The sequence below is a fragment of the Acanthisitta chloris genome, unplaced genomic scaffold (assembly GCF_000695815.1).
Source record: "Acanthisitta chloris isolate BGI_N310 unplaced genomic scaffold, ASM69581v1 scaffold2609, whole genome shotgun sequence".
In the NCBI taxonomy this organism is placed as follows: domain Eukaryota; kingdom Metazoa; phylum Chordata; class Aves; order Passeriformes; family Acanthisittidae; genus Acanthisitta; species Acanthisitta chloris.
In genome coordinates this window covers 122,988-139,330 of record NW_008691951.1, presented here as the reverse complement: position 1 = coordinate 139,330, position 16,343 = coordinate 122,988, and the positions used below count along the sequence as shown (strand labels likewise).

The 16,343-nt window shown below is 35.4% G+C and overlaps 1 protein-coding gene across 1 annotated transcript in view; it reads left to right on the top strand.

The window, feature by feature from the left end:
• KLHL1 (kelch-like family member 1) overlaps positions 1-16,343 on the top strand; it is a 132,699-nt gene that overhangs the window by 49,522 nt on the left and 66,834 nt on the right. Inside the window, exon 4 of the mRNA XM_009082453.1 lies at positions 3,383-3,595. Within this exon, the coding sequence (XP_009080701.1) occupies positions 3,383-3,595 (213 nt within the window). The remainder of the gene's footprint in view (positions 1-3,382; positions 3,596-16,343) is intronic.

Below are 16,343 nucleotides of genomic sequence, written 5' to 3'. Positions count from 1 at the left end.
GAAAGGCTAAGTGAATGATGCATGCAGAAGAGGTATTAGTTACAGCCCAGTTGATCTTATGAGACTTATGAAGACCTGATCTACAAAGCTGCTTAAGTATCAGAGTCAAAACTTACAGGTCCTGAAAACTCATGCAACTCCATCACATAACCTTGGGCATGCTTTAATGTTCAGTACCCTTATTCTTGTAATAAAGGTTTAGCAGCCCATGAGGACCTAAGCATTCCTGAAAACACTTCACTAGAGCAGGATGAGAGGGCATGGTCTCAAGTTGTGCCAAGGGTGGTTGGCAATGGATATTAGGAAAAATTTATTCACTAAAAGGGCAGTAAAGCATGGAAACACTCTGCCTAGGAAAATGGTGCAATCACCATCCCTGGAAGTATTCAAAAGCCATCTAAATGTAGCACTGGGAACATGGTGTACTAGTGAAGACAGTGTAAGGTTAACAGTTCAACTAGCCTTAATGATTCTATGATTTTATGACTGTGTAGCTCAATTTCTATCTTGCCTCTTAATTTCAAAAGAATTTAAAATGAATTTAATTTGAGAAAATTTTACCCAGTAAATCAGACATCTGTTGCATCCTGTTCCCTAAAGTGCAAAAATGAAAACCAGTCATGTTTTAAAAGAAGATTGGATATTTTCCCACAATTAGCATATGAGAAATTATTTGTTATGATAAAACAGCAAGACAATGAAATACAATTTGTTGCTCCAAGAGAAATTAACATCAAGAAATTAAAATGTGACCTATGAAGTTCTAAATATTTAATAGTCAATTTAGGAAATGCTAAAGATTTGAAGAGAGCTTTTAGTTCTGAAGATCAAGAACCTGGATTTTATCGCTGATTTATATATATGACAAATATAAACATACCATCTGAATGTATATGTATATAGAAGTAACAGTTATATAAAGAATTTTTTATTAAGTGTTATTTTCTACTATACTTGTCCCTGAGTAGCATGAAATTAATGGAATTTCAGATATTTAGAAGAATAGATTTTAGACCATATGTGTTGTCTGAAAACTTGGCTAGATTCTACTTTTATTCAATGGTGAATCAGTACAGAGCCTGGAATAAGTTCTCCTTAAGCATATATCCAAATGAAAAGGCAATTAAAAATTATTTAAAAAATCTTAATCAAACCTAAAATTATTATTCTGAAGTTACAGCCCCTGCTTTGAATGTTATTCATAATTAATTAAGTTCTGTGATTTCATTAAATGTGTTCCACTATCACAATACTTCTCAATAATATTAGATCTTTGGATTAATATGCAATTGCAAAGTTTGATGTTGGTTCCTATTAAGAGCTAGAGTTATATTTTTTTTCATAATGGGATTTAATGTCAGTTTAACCAGACTTAATTAAACTTTGGCTTATAAATCATTTTATTGAGAAGTGCAATGAAATTTTCTGAGTTTTATGGCTTTTTAATTAGAATGAGTTAAGCCAACTTGTGGTTAAGTGTCTGCAAACTACTTCCCTTAAATTTCCAAGCTATTGTAGAATGTTCTAATTCCACAATTTAAACTTTATCAGGAGTTAAAGGATTAAAACCTCACTCCATAAAAATCTAGTTTTTTAGGGACATACTGACATTTAAACAAGTAATTTAAAAAAGAAGTGAGTCATGTTTTGATTCAATTATCAATTATGATAAGATAACAGCATGGTTAATACAGTCCATGACCACATACACACCTTTAATTGTCTGTTGTGTTAGCATCCTGATTTGGGCATATATGTAGAGTTAAAAAGTAACTTACTGAAAGCTAAGTTTTACATTTAAAAATATTCATATCCATAATAATAAGCATTATTTTCAGCTTTATCTACTTTATTCTATATGCATGCATGTATTTCATCTGCAAATATATTGCACATTTCAAGGAACTTCTGTCTGTAATAATTTTGTCATGTCTGTCTGCATTATTCATCTCTGCTACCTTATATAAAATAATATTCAGTTTATTTTTAATACATTCATTTAAGCAGTAAATTTTAAAAACCCACATGATATTGGAGAATTAAAATAAGATTTCCTTCTATTGCATAGGAGAACAGCATGTGACATACTAGAGGCAGAGTATAATTCTGGTATTCTAAATCTTGTGCCTTTTTTCCTCCCTCTAGTAGTTATAAAGTCTCAGTAATCCTGTGTTACTTCTGTTTCAGTTTCTGATGACCAGTCAGTCTTTTCCCTGGCTCAGAGCTAAACAAGCAATTATAGACAGCATTGATTTGAATTTTGATGTGTGAAGAACTGAATTGAGTGGGTGTAGCAGTGGAATTATTCACTTCCTTCAGTTTTGATGTTCTTACACTTAAGTCCTTGACTGATGTTTTGTCATTCCTTCCCTGTTTCTTGTCTTACAAAGTCTATCTAAAGTAACATTATGAAACTCATTGTTATCTTTTATCTGTAAGACATTGTAACTTACTGCTCCCTCTATTGCTTTTATATTTTTAGTTTATATAAAAAAAACCAGATTTTTTTCTTCTGCTTCAGTCTAAAACTATTTAACTTTCTTCTTGTAATTGTCTATGAATCAAGAATATGATTACACATTTACAATTTCCCCATGGAGATCAGACATCCTAAAAGAAATGTTTGGAGAAAAATACCCTGCAGAACTATAGTCTATTGTGCCCTGTTAATGTAGGGTGGGTAGTACAGAGAGTGCTTAATTCAGTCCTTAGGATACAGAGAACTAAATGAAACATTTTTGTTAGGTTTATATGTTTTATATAGTTATTCTAGTTTAGTTTTTTGTAGTTATTCTTATATGTATTAGAAATTTTGATGCAGTGAATCTTAATTGCTGTATACATTTTTCATGTTAACTGGATGTTAGCAATCTGTTCTAAACAATTTCAAGAAATAATGCTAAGTTCATGGTGTCGATCTTCATCTCAGCATTGTCATATGTATAGACAAACATCTAGATATTGATAATATAACTGTATATGACTGACAAGTTATTTAAGAAATAAATCAGACAGTGAAAAAAATACTGGAAAATATAGTGTGTGCATGTAAAGACTTAAAATATATTGAATGTGCTCAATTACAACCGAGTTTGTAAAAAATTCAAATGATAGCCTTTACTAATTCTGACAATTTTTAATTATGATATTATGCCATAAACTTCATATTGTTTTCTGGATATATTTATATATGAACTGCAACTATAGTTGTTTCATTCTAATGATCGTCAGCTTGTTTTTCTCATGAGCTGTAAGAGTATGGCAGGGGATACCCATATCTGGGTATGGCAGATATTGACTAATCCTATGGGTTTATTACTTTTAACAGCGGTTTTTATTTTCTTACAGTATTACTGAATCTGAAATATTTTTTTCTTCTCAGGAAAATATAATGGAAGTTATAAGAAATCAAGAATTTTTACTTCTACCAGCTGAAGAACTCCATAAACTTCTTGCTAGTGATGATGTGAATGTTCCTGATGAAGAGACCATTTTCCATGCCTTAATGATGTGGGTGAAGTATGATATGCAGAGGCGATGCAACGACCTAAGCATGCTACTTGCTTATATCAGATTACCACTTCTTCCACCTCAGGTATTTTTAAAATTATATAGTAATAATAATAACAACAGCAACAACATCACTGTTATTGTGTTATTGTGACAGCTCTTATCAGTTTATAATCTGCAACTGCTGAATACTCTGTGTGTTTAAAAGCAATTGAAAAAAATGAATGGTAATCCTTCACCCAGAGTGATCTCAATAAACTTGAGTATTGGGCCAAGAAGGGAAGAGTTGTGAAACTGAAGAGGAGTAACTGCAAATTTCATAGCATGCTAAGAGTGGCAGGCTGAATACTGAATATTCTCAGAAAAAAAACAAACCAAACCAAACCACTACCAACAAAAAATACCACAAGAAAAAGATTCCCAACATGTGGGGCTTATGATAGATACCATTATAGATAGATTATGGGTCAACAGCATGAATGAAGAAATCTCTATTTTTGTCTACATCAGGAAAGGTTCGGTCAGCAGGTTGTTTGAAGTGATTATTCCCATAATACCTGGTGCTGCTAAGGCTGCACCTGCAATGTTGTTTCAAATTTTGCATTCCACAATTTGAATGGCATAGGAACTAACTGGAGAATGTCCAGGGATGGGCTTACAAGATGGTATGTCAGCTAGAAAAGGAGGAGCTGAAGAAGTGGGCTTGTTCGGTCTAGTGAAGAGAAGGCTAAATGATGACCTAATAGCAGCTTAAGATGTGAAGCGAAGATCAAGGAACCAAATTCTTGAGAGCACCACAAAAAGTAAAAGAGGCAAATCCCCAAACTTGTAGCATGGACAGTTCAGATTGGGCATTGGCCTGGAGGAAATCACTTGGAAAATAATGAACAAATGAAGCAACTTTTTCAAAGGCAGGTTTTTGCCTAATTAGCTAGACCAGGTGATCACTAAATCCAGTGTTGGCATCAGCCTTGATTTGAGTGAAAAGTTGAACTAGTTGACCACTGGTGATCCTTTGGAGCTACCTTCCTATGAATGCTTCTATGAATCTGTGATTCAGGCCTCAGTTTCCTTTTTTAAAAAAAAATTTTTTCAGAGATTTAAATAGCAATTTTCTTCCATGCTTCCATACAATCATTCTTCTTTCTGCTAGGGTACTGGGTCTGGCTGAAGTGGCATTAACTTTCTTCATGTCAGCCCATATGTACTGTGCTTTGCACTTGCGGATAAAACAGTGTTGGGAACACACATATGCTGTGGCTATTCCTGAACAGTGCTGACTCAGCTCAGAGGGTTGGGTGTTTTGGGGCTCTTTTTGGTTGTTTTACATTCCAATATAAAATGAGCCTTGAAGGAAACAGTCAAATGACAGAGTTAAAGGTTTCATTGTCAGAAATGAGCTGTTCAGTTTTCAACATCTATGCCAATTAAGAAGGTAGCACACAACACTCTTAGTGCAGTGTTTGAAGTGGGTTTTTAAATCTGCCAAGCACTTACAGAAGGCAACTTATATTGCTCACACACCAGCCTCACCTCTAACTGTTATTGTGTAGAAAGATCATGAAAGTTTTGTTGGTTACTGGTCCCTGTGCTAGTTCTAAATATTTTTTTAATATTTTCAAGATCTACCACTATGGAGCTAAATGAGGCTATTTGCATTAGTCAGATGAAAGGAGTACAACTATCTTGTTTGTTCTGTGAATTGCTGAAAATGGTAAAAAGATTAAATAGTTTACTTTCCTTTTTAAATACTCTTATGTAAAATATCAGGCTATGTATATGTGTAAGTTGTGTAAGGTATGTGTGTAAGACATTTCTCATCTAGGATCCCTTTCTCATGAAAGGCCAGACCAAGTCTTTCAAAGTCACTTCCAACCTGCATTGTTCTATGGTTCTGTGGTATGTAAAGTATGAGCTGAAACAACGCAGAGGCAAGATTTCAAACTACTTTTGTGCTCCTAAGCTTTAGTCCTGCTACAAATTCTAAATATAAGGCTCACAAATTTAGCTGCATTCCTCCAATCAATAGTGATTTTACTTTATCAAGCTGTGTTGAAGCCCTTTATCTACACTCTTAAAGACAATTCCCGGTATAGTTGGTATCTGATGTGTTTGACACTCACCAATAAACTCCTAAAACCATTGTGTTTAATTAATTCTTAGTGTATCTACTAGAAAATTTCTCATGAAACTTCTTTCTTTATATTCAAGTCCGGATTCTTAAAAAGAAGTGACTAGTAAGTAGGATATATGCAAAAAAATGTTTAAAGCTGTTTTTCAAAAGTAAGTATTTTAGAGTGATATACTTCTGGCAATTCTCTTGTTCCTTTTTTTCTACTTTATCTGGAAATTAAGTCTGATACACTCGTACTCATCCATAATTGAGAACTGCATTTTAAAAATATTTGCTATAATGCTAAAAAAGTAATTTGTTGTTGGTTTTTTGAAATTAAAATTAAGACCTAACTAAATTTCAACATAAATTTATTGATCCTGAAAGTAAAAAATTTCCTTTTTATTACCAAAAGGTGATTTTTTTTCTACCATGGCTTATGCTTAAATATAAATCAAATAGAACACTCAATCATTGTTATTGCACTGAAAATTAACTGAAGAGCTCCATGGAAAGAAGCCAGGTCAAAATTAATAGCTAATTATTGAACCTCTGAGAAAAAAAGATTTTGGTTCCTTACTTTTAAATTCACTAAAAGAGATGAAGTCATAGACTGCACAGATTATTAACAGATTGGAAAGATTCTACTGAGATCCCCTTAAAATGAATTTTTAAATTTATAGCCCAAGTTTTTGTGATACCTCATTTCACTCTGAAGGTGCAGCAATTATATTGGCAGTGTAGCCTGTCTTGAGTAGTACAATATCAGACAATGTAATTCATAATTCAATAGAAGAATTTAGGAGAAGCCAAGCAGTATTAACTTGTTAAAAAGAAAGTATCATGAAGCTGAAAACGAAGTAATAGAACCTGCAGCGTAGCCATAGAACTTCAGTTTTATTTTGCTCCTTTGATTTGCCTGAAACCATTTGCTAATCTGAGACAGTTCATATTCCTTCATTCAAGTCAAACTAGAAAGACCAGTGGCTTTACCAATATAAGAAATTATTTCATTTTATAATAGGTAATATTTAGTTAACTTCTGTCAATAGACATTCTAGATATTTTATATTGATCTACACAGAAAATGTATCATAATTTACGCTCATTTTCATTCTTAATGGATTCAGGGAGAGTGAAAATTTGGTCAGACCTTTAAACCTTGTTAATGCTGAAGTGTTTTACATTATTTACTTGAATTGTTAGTTTACAAGTTTATTATAAATATATTTTTCCCCATAACTTTTAATAGCATTCTTCACAGAAAGTTAACAAACAAGTTAAGAAACAAACCAAAAATATCTTTATGATGACATTTTGTCAGTTGGTCAAGAATGCTAAGAAGATACTTTCTGTGGCTAAAAGGTGCAACTATTTTCCACAATTTTCAGCCCTGCAGATTTGACCTCAACAGTGCTGACACTAGGGGAAGGATCACTTTCCTTGACACTCTTACTTTGTCTAATGCAGCTCAGGATTTCACCTGCTTTCTCTTTGAGCCAAGGGCACAATTCTGGCTCCCGTTCTGCCAAGCTACTTGCCAGTTGGATGGCCCCCAGCATATACTGGTGGGCAAATATACATACACATACACATGGACATACACATTTACATTTATTTCATTCTTTTATAGTAGAATGTCCTTATGAACCTTTTACTTAAAGGTGAAAATCTATAGTTGTGGAAAGAGATGCCCATTAAGGTCTGATTAGAATAGCTGAAAGTGTTCTCATCTAGTTCCCTGATGACACATCGTGTAGTGATTACCATCCCCACTCCTCAGGGAGCAAAATGGTTCCTCTAAATCATCACTATTTCCATATAGACAAAAGTCTAACCTTGTCTGCAGTTGAAACAAAAACATTGACTTCTGGTTGTGAAGCCAAACAGTGTAGAAGAGTTTATATCTATTCCACTGAATTTTCCTCATCTTTCTCTCCACCTTTCCCAAAAGAGAATAGTTTCTTCTATGTTTGTATTTCCTATTCCCTGACTCAAGCTGTATCTGGAAACATTCATTGCAATTCATCAGCATATTTGAGCCTCTGCCTATTTTGATTACTAATGATGTAATTGCATTTACTAAGATGAAAGCTGTTTTCTGCTGTTTGTCTGTGCACAGTATAATGTATCTGTTAATGTTGATGCTACAGCATTAACCAAGAATGTGTGCAGCTTCTATTGGACAAAACATTATTTTTATGGTATTTCTTAAGAGCATGATAAGTTGTTAATGACACTTGGACTGCTGAAGGAATTTACAAGCAAAAGTTAGAAGTTAACACATTATACTGAGTGCCTGGAATAGCATGACAGTAAAGAGTGAGGGTGTTATACTGCTTTTGTGTTCCTCACAAACACCTTCAATGATAAAAAAGGCACAAATATTTCCTTGTAGAAATTGTTAAGTTAAAGAAAACTTGTACTCTTGCCAGTGTGCTGTGTTTATAATGACTGTTATTTGCAACTGCTTGTAACAGTAGATCACTGGTTAAGTAGGAATAGAAAAAACCAATAGCACTAGGTAAAGCATAGATGTTACTGCCTTTTTCTCTGCAACACTTTTAATAATATCACTTTCAGAGGCTTGCAAATCACATCAGTAGGATAATGCATAGTCTTCGAGTATTTAATACACTGTGGCTCAGATCCAGTGAATCTAATATAGGCATACAAATTAGATTTCTTGCCCAAGAACAGAAACAATGCAGTTCTTATAAAGCGAAGTACTTAAATACCCTCTAAGTCACTGGAGAGGAAGTGAACAGATCCGCATGAGTTCTGTTCTTATTTATACAGAGATGCTGTAGGTAACCTGTAGGAAATGCTAAGCCTCTAAATCCCTTTAGAATGTACACATTGCATCTGGCTGTACATGATTTTAAAAGCGTATATGAATTTGCATGTCATAATCGAGTAGAAACCCTTTAAATCCTTGCTTAGATAACATTGTGAGACAAACTTGTAAATTCCTTCCACAGCTCAGCTGGCATCTGGCAAAGAGGCATTTCTCTATACTGCTAAAAAAGACAATTAGCCAGGCAGTCATCAAACTCAGGTTCATTGAGTTCTGACCTTTTCAATATATATGAAGCTAGATGAAACAACTGAATGTTCCTTTGCTTAGCAAAAATGGAGAGTATCATTCTATGTCAGTCCGTCTCTAAATTTCTTTTTCAGAGCAGTGTGATTGATACATGAAATGAGAAATTCTTTCAGTTCTCTAACATCTCTAGCATCGCTACAGAAGTGCAGCTGATAAGAATTCATGCCTGACTAGCGTTCTAGGATACTTAGAGTGGTTCTTACCTATTGGTCTGGGCTAAATCTTGTTCATGTGTATATTCAGTCATCCTCTACAACATTTTGTGAGTACTTTCAATCATTTGTAAATGAATTGGATACCAGGGGATTATAACTTGAATCTGAAAGGACTGAAGGGATGGTTCAATTTCTTATTCACCTGTAAGTGTAGGCTTCTCACATCAGCTAGATTACTAACCTCCCACTTTAGGCAGTGGAGATATAGCGGCCTTTCAGTGCGTGGGAACAAACCAGTATGCTGATCTGAGAGGTTCCCTAGATTATCATTCTGCCTGACTCTCAGCAGATTTTCTGGAAGTATTCCCTCATAAATCCAGTGACATATTTACTGGCTCTGTGTGAATTAGACACATTGTAGCACCTCAAATGGTGCTAAATGCTTGGTTTTATGGAAGGGTATTAAGCAGTCACTTAATTTGAATATCAGCCTCTTTCAGAATAATATAAATTTGGGAATGTAAGGAAGTCTGACATTTTTAAAGTAATGTTTACTTTTGCTTTGAGTAAATAAAAATTAATTATTTAAATTAAGAATTAATAAATTCCTAGATCATAAAAAATGAGATTTGAGACAAGCTTCTTGAACGACCTCCATATTCTTCTCTTAACTTACCATTGTAGGAGAAATTTGGGCCTGAAATTTCAGTTACCTGTGAAATGAGAATTATTTGAGTATAGTCAGTACAAACAAGATAGGCTGTTATTTCTCTACTCTTCTTATATAGATCATACAGAGAAGCTAGCTTTTTTACATTTTTGTAGCATCTTCTCAGGCTGTGGATGTAGCTTGTGAGCTGATATTTTACCCAAACAAATATATGATGGTTCAGTGTAGTGTGCAGATACAATCCAAGGAGATTTTTTTTTGTCTTTTAGCTCATTCTAACATTGTCCAGAAGTCCTGCAAAAATGCCTGGCATTTCTTGTTTAGATAACTGACATTAACATTTGTTAACAGTGAAAATGATAACCATTCAACACAGTTATGTTTGACATTCATTTCCAAATACGTTTTTCTATCAGTTTAGTAAATGCCACTAAATATCAGTAAAGTATCAGTAAACGCTTTGAAGCTGTCATTAGGTGCTGTTCAAATAAAAAGTTGTGACAATATCATTCTGTAATGCTATTTCTTTATCTGGCAGACAGGCAACTTACCTGACTTTTTATTCAGTGTTGTATGATATACTGAGCATATGGTTCACTTCTAAATATGTTGGGGCAAATTTATTTAGTGGAAGAGTGAATCTTCCTTAGTTAAATCACTTTTGCGTGTGGTCATAAAATTATTGGGGTATGAATCTGATGCATATAAAATACAAACCTTGCCTCGCTCAAATTAGTTCTGCATTGGCAAATATTTAGAACAATGATTTTATAAAAATATTATACTCTTGTTGCTTATTGTATGCAGCTTAGTCTATGTGAAACACATGAGAATATGTTTCATAAATGTCCCCATTAGATGAAGTATAAAGTATGTCCTTGTGAAAACACATATTTATTGCTGCATTAAATTATATTAACTTTGAAAACAATTATAAGCTCTGGTCATATAAATAAGAGGATATCTTTCTTTGACCACCAGGACAGCACTGTAATAAAATGAGTAATTTGTATAAAATGATGTCTTTGGTTTTGAGAAGACATGTTTTACCTGTTTTTTATGTTTTTACAGGCTCATATTTTTTTGTAGTCATTATTTAGCATGTGTGTATCTTTTTCTCTCTTACTGAGTGCCAAATTGTAGATTATTATTGTGGGTTGACCCTGGCCAGATACCAGGTTCCCAGTAAAGCTGCTCTATCACTCCCCTCAACAACTGGACAGGGGAGAGAAAACACTATGAAAGATTCATGAGTTAAGGATGGGGAAAGATCACTCACTGATTGCCATCATGGACAAAATGGACATGACTTAGGGAAATTAGTTGAATTTAAAATTAATCAAAATAAGAGTAGGAGAACAAGAAGTAAAACAAATCTTAAAAACACTCTTCCTCCACCCTGCTTTCCCCGCAATGCAGTGACATGGGGAATGGGGGTTGCAGTCAGTTCATCACATGTTGTTTCTGCCACTGCTGCCTTTTTGGGGAGAGGAGTCCTTCCCCTGCTTCAGTGTGGGGTCCCTCCCACAGGAGATAGTTCTCCATGAACTTCTCCAACATGAGTCTTTCCCACAGAACTTAGTTTTTCACAAACTACTCCAGCATGGGCTCCTTTCAATGAGGTACAGTCCTTCAGGAACAGACTGCTCCAGTGTGAGTCCCCTGTGGGTTCAAAGGTTTTGCCAGCAAATCTGCTCTAGCATGGGTTCCTCTCTCCACTGGTCCACAGGTCCTGCCAGGAGCCTGCTTCAGCATGGGCTTTCCATGAGGTCACAGCTGTCTTTCAGGCACCCCACACCTGCTCTGGTATGTGTTCCTTCATGGTCTGCAGGTGCATACTTGTACCCCCATGGACCTTCATGATCTGCAGAGGGACAGCCTGCCTCACCATGATCTGCACCACGGGCTGCAGGGCAACCTTAGCTTTGGTGCCTGGAGCACCTCCTGCTCTCCCTTCTTCACTGATCTTAGTGCCTGCAGAGTTCTTTCTCTTATGTATCCTCACTCCTTTCTTCTCTGGCTGCAATTACATCTGTAAAATAACTTTTTTTCCATATTAATTATGTTACTGCAGCGGTGTTACTGCAGTTGATGATTGGCTTGGCCTTGGCTATTGGTGGGTCCATCTTGGAACTGGCTGACATCAGACATGACTCTGCCAGACACAGAGAATCTTCCAGCAGCTTTTCAGAGAAGCCTCCCTTATAACCCCGTGCTACCAGAACTTTGTCATGCAAACCCAATACAATTATATCAGATTATTGCAAAAATTGCTCAATGTGTATGTGGCTATTCAGTCATTCTATTGAGCAGCATATTTCTAGCAATAAATTTTAACTGATCAGGATGTCAGGATATTATAACTCTCATTTGAAAATCCCATATGTTCAAAGAAACTATTAAAAGTAAATTCAACAGGAGTGGATCAATGTAATTCTCTAGTTCAAACTGGTTTACACTAATTTTTTAATCATACAGTTAAACTGCATCATAATATCTTGCATGGATCTCATCAATCAAAATTAGCATAACTTTCAGCAAAGTTCTGTTGTCATTTAGACATGTACTTATTATTCTGAAACTTTCCAACATACTTAACACCCAGTTGTTCATATCAATTTCAATGAAAATGGATAAGTGCTAAGCACTTTTAAAAGTCTGTCAGTGTAGTTTATGTTCCTAAACAGAGCTGCAAGTTGCTGACTGCTTTCAGAAATCTTGTTTTGTATATGTTTTCTGATACCTTTACCCCTTAGACCTGTCCGGCCTGTTTTCATCTATGAGCGTGCAACTTGACACTTACTATCAGATTCAAACTGCATTGTATATAATTAATACTGTTGTTTCACTCCCCAGTAATATATTATGCTTGTGAGTGGCAATTATAGCAAAAATTCAGTGCTACTGGACTTCTGAATTATTTTGTGAAGTTTTTCATGTAGTTGTGAGCTCTATTTTGATTAATGAGGGCAATCTGAGAGAAAAGTTTTATCATAGGAGAAAAATAAGCTTTCTGCAGACTTCACAGTTGGAATATAAACACGGTAGCAAGACCCTTCAGTGTGTCAGACCATGGTGAGGCAGGCTGTCCCTCTGCAGCTCATGGAAGTCCATTGGGGAACAGGTATCCACCTGCAGTCTGTGGAGGACCCCACACTGGAGCAGGTGGATGCCTGAAAGATCCACAAGTACCTGCAAACCAGAAGGACGTTAGAATCTGGCAGTAGAGTAGATTCAGCCTCTCTGCTCAGGAGCTATGTTGTAGTTACCTGAGGAACAACATGCTATACAGTCTCTGGAAGGCACAGGTTAAATTGCATACCGTGAAACCCTGACTGTCAAACCCAGATGTCTAAGCTTAGCTTGCAATATTGTACAGTGCTTCCATGCCTATTTAATGCAAGTTGTACTCATTTTCTATTTAGAATCACAGAATGTTTGAGGTACGAATAGACCTGTGGAGGTCATCTGGACAAACCCCTGTGCTTAAGTGGGACCACATGGAACCAGTTGTCCAGGACCATGTCCAGGCAGTTTTTTAATATCTCCAAGGGGGAAGATTCCACAACATACCTGAGCAACCTGTGCCGGTGTTCACTGACCCTCACAATGTAAAGAGGATTTCTTGATGTTCAGAAGAAACCTCCTTGTTTCAGTTTGTGTCCATTGCCTATGGTCCTGTCACTAGATACCACTGAGAAGAAACAGATTCATAAAATCCCTCTCTTCTCTATGCTGTATTGTCTCAGCTCTCTCAGCCTTTTCTCAAGCAAGATGCTTCAATCCCCTAATCATTTAAGTAACCTTTCCTGGGACTTTCTAGTCCTTATCTCTCTTATACTGGGAAGTCCAGAGCTGAGCACAGCATTTCCGCTGTGACCCAACTAGTGGAGATTAGAGGGGGAGAATCACAATCCTTGCCCTGTGGCCAATACACCAGCCCAGGACACCATTAGCCTTCTTTGTTGCAAGAACATGCTGCTGGTTCCTGTTCAATTTAGAGTCCACCAGGACCTCAGGTCCTTTCCTGCCAAGCTGCTTTCCAGCTGGCCCCCAGCATATACAGGTGTTTGAGATTGTGCCTCCCTAGGTGGGAGGCACAAACAGTTTTTCTTGTTGAACTTCATGAGGTTCCTGTCAGCCCCTTTCTCCAGCCTGCTGTGGTTCCTCTGGATGGCAACACAACCCTTGCAGTCACTGGCAGCCACTCCTCAGAGTCTGGTGTCATCAACAAACTTGCTGAAGATGTACTCAACCAGATCAGTAGTAATTTAATGTAGAGGTATCTAAACTAGAATATAGAGTACTTGGCTTATCAGGATAGTAACAGGTAAGAAAGGAAAGATTAAAATATCCTTCTATGTGGCAAGTTTTGCTGCTAGTTGTTGATGCCAGTGGTCATGCAAACATAACTCATTGAAAGTAGTGAAGGCAAAGATCAAACACTGCTCTCAACAATTGTTAACAACAGGTAATTTTAAAAGCAGAAACTGTTATTGCTGTTGATGTCATTTGAAATCTGTAACTTTTAAATAAAGAAAGAAGGAAAAATTGAGGCCTAAGGGATGGGTTGCACTTCCCCTCTATAAGATTAAGTCCCTATTTTTGCAGTCTCATGCTGTTTTCTGCATTCTTCCTTCTCCCTTAAATTGATTCAGCATAATAGAAAAGCACATAATAATAAACATTTTGTTTTCTAGTTCTAGTTTAGCCATCCATATTTCAGATACTGTGTATGACCTAAAAGAATTCTTTGTATTAGACATTTGTAACATTTCAACTTGAAATATACTGTATGGAAAAGGTGCTTCAGTAGAGCACATAAACCTATGTGAGGTTTTCTTATCCATACTTTTAGCCTGTCTTAGACTTGAAGATTGTATCTGAATCAGGAGAACATTATTTATTTTAAAAATACTTCTTTTATGTTCCATTTCTTTCTACCGACACTCTTATAGGAGTTTTGTGAAAATTACTTCAATTTTCGTAGACTACAGTTAACTGCAGTTAACAGGTAACAACAGTTAAAAATAAAAAGCCAGTAATTTTGAAATGTCGGCTATTAGTTGTTATTGACTGAATGATATTTGCGTTCCATTTGTTAACAGCTGTCGTGCTTTTACCTAGTCTTCTATTTGATTTATCACTTTCAGAAGAAAAGAAAAAGGAAAAATTTGATTCAGAAGATCTTCAAATAGACATCTGCCTTCAAACCGAAGGAGACCAAACAATAAGAACATGTTGTCATAGGCCAACCTTTTTGCTGTTTCTAGTGTTAGGGTATTTTTATATTTTCTCTCTTCTTCTATTCTTAATGTGATTTTTCTTTTTATTGAACCTCCTTTTGAAAGAAATTTGACCTCTAGAACTTTTCTTATTTCTTATGTAATATTTTAGCGCTATTGCAAAATATGTATGGCTGTCAGAATTATGATCTCATTTTTTTCCTCAAGGATTAGAGAAGAAAAAATACAAGGTACTCTAAAAGACATTCGTCTCACCTAACTTTTTATATAGAAACAAAATATTTACTTTAAGAGGGGATTTATCTGGAAATAAAGATTTTTTTTCTTTATTCCTTTACTGGAGACAGAGCCTAACATGATGAAGTATAATTATGTAGAAAGATTGCATCTTAGATTTTTCCCCTCCTTATGTCAGCCACTATATAAGACACATCGATTGATAAGATTGTTGGGGAAAGATGTCACTGGAGGAAGAAACTGGGGGTAGGTGGTAGTGGTTTAAAACAATCACTGTTTTTCTAAACTGGATAATATTTGAATCATTAATACATCAGGGTGAAAAGTGAATTGGTCAAATTAGTACCAGTTTCAAAGATAGACCCAATAATACTGGCAGTTCAACAAAAGTTAGTATGTGTGGTAAAGAAATGTGGTGATATTTACAAATCAAATTTAAGTTTGAACAGTGTCATAAAAGATAACAAGGGTCCACTTATGGAAAATAATTTTGAAGATTTTAATAACTCAGAGTGTTAAATCATAAGCATTGGGGAAAAGTTAATGTTGTGAAAGTGATTTCAACACCATAGTTTAATTACTTGCCACAGATGCTACCAATGAATATTCCAATTCCATTACTTAGTTTATTCAAGAGAGGAGGGAGAAAAAATCAGTTTCTGTATTTCTATATCAAATGTACAGCCTCAGAGAATGTGTGTGTTGATAGTTTCTCTAATATATTCATTAGAGTAATCAAATGACAGATTAAGGAAATCAAACTTAAACTATGCTATATTCCTTTTATTTTGGTTTCGGTTTTGTAGCCTGATGCAGGAGAGGATTATAACTGAAAGGTAGAAAGCCAGTTTAAAATTTCTTCTGAATACGAAATTATTTTTGATGTGTGGGGAAAAAGGAGGAATTAAAAATCAGTTAAATACATAATAAATTTCCTCTGCCAGTGACTATGATCACCAAAAACAACAGCTTAGTAGAAGTTAGAGTTCAGTTTTTAGACAGAAAACACAATTAGACTTTTTTTTTCCCAAAAATCCTATTCCAAGGCAATTCACTGTTACTGCCATGTGCCTGATCTCTTTGCAATATATTATCACCGACATTCATACACAGATCACAGACTTGCAGTCAGACTAATGAAAGTCTGTGGTGTCTTAGCAGTAAATCCTAACGTAGATTATTCATAATAGAAAAGATTAGCCATATGTTTCAAGGAAGAACTGGTCTAGAGTTTCTTAAAGATCCGTAAGATCTTATTGCTGAGGAGAAAAGAACCTTTCTCTGAGAATACAGAAATCTGAGGGGT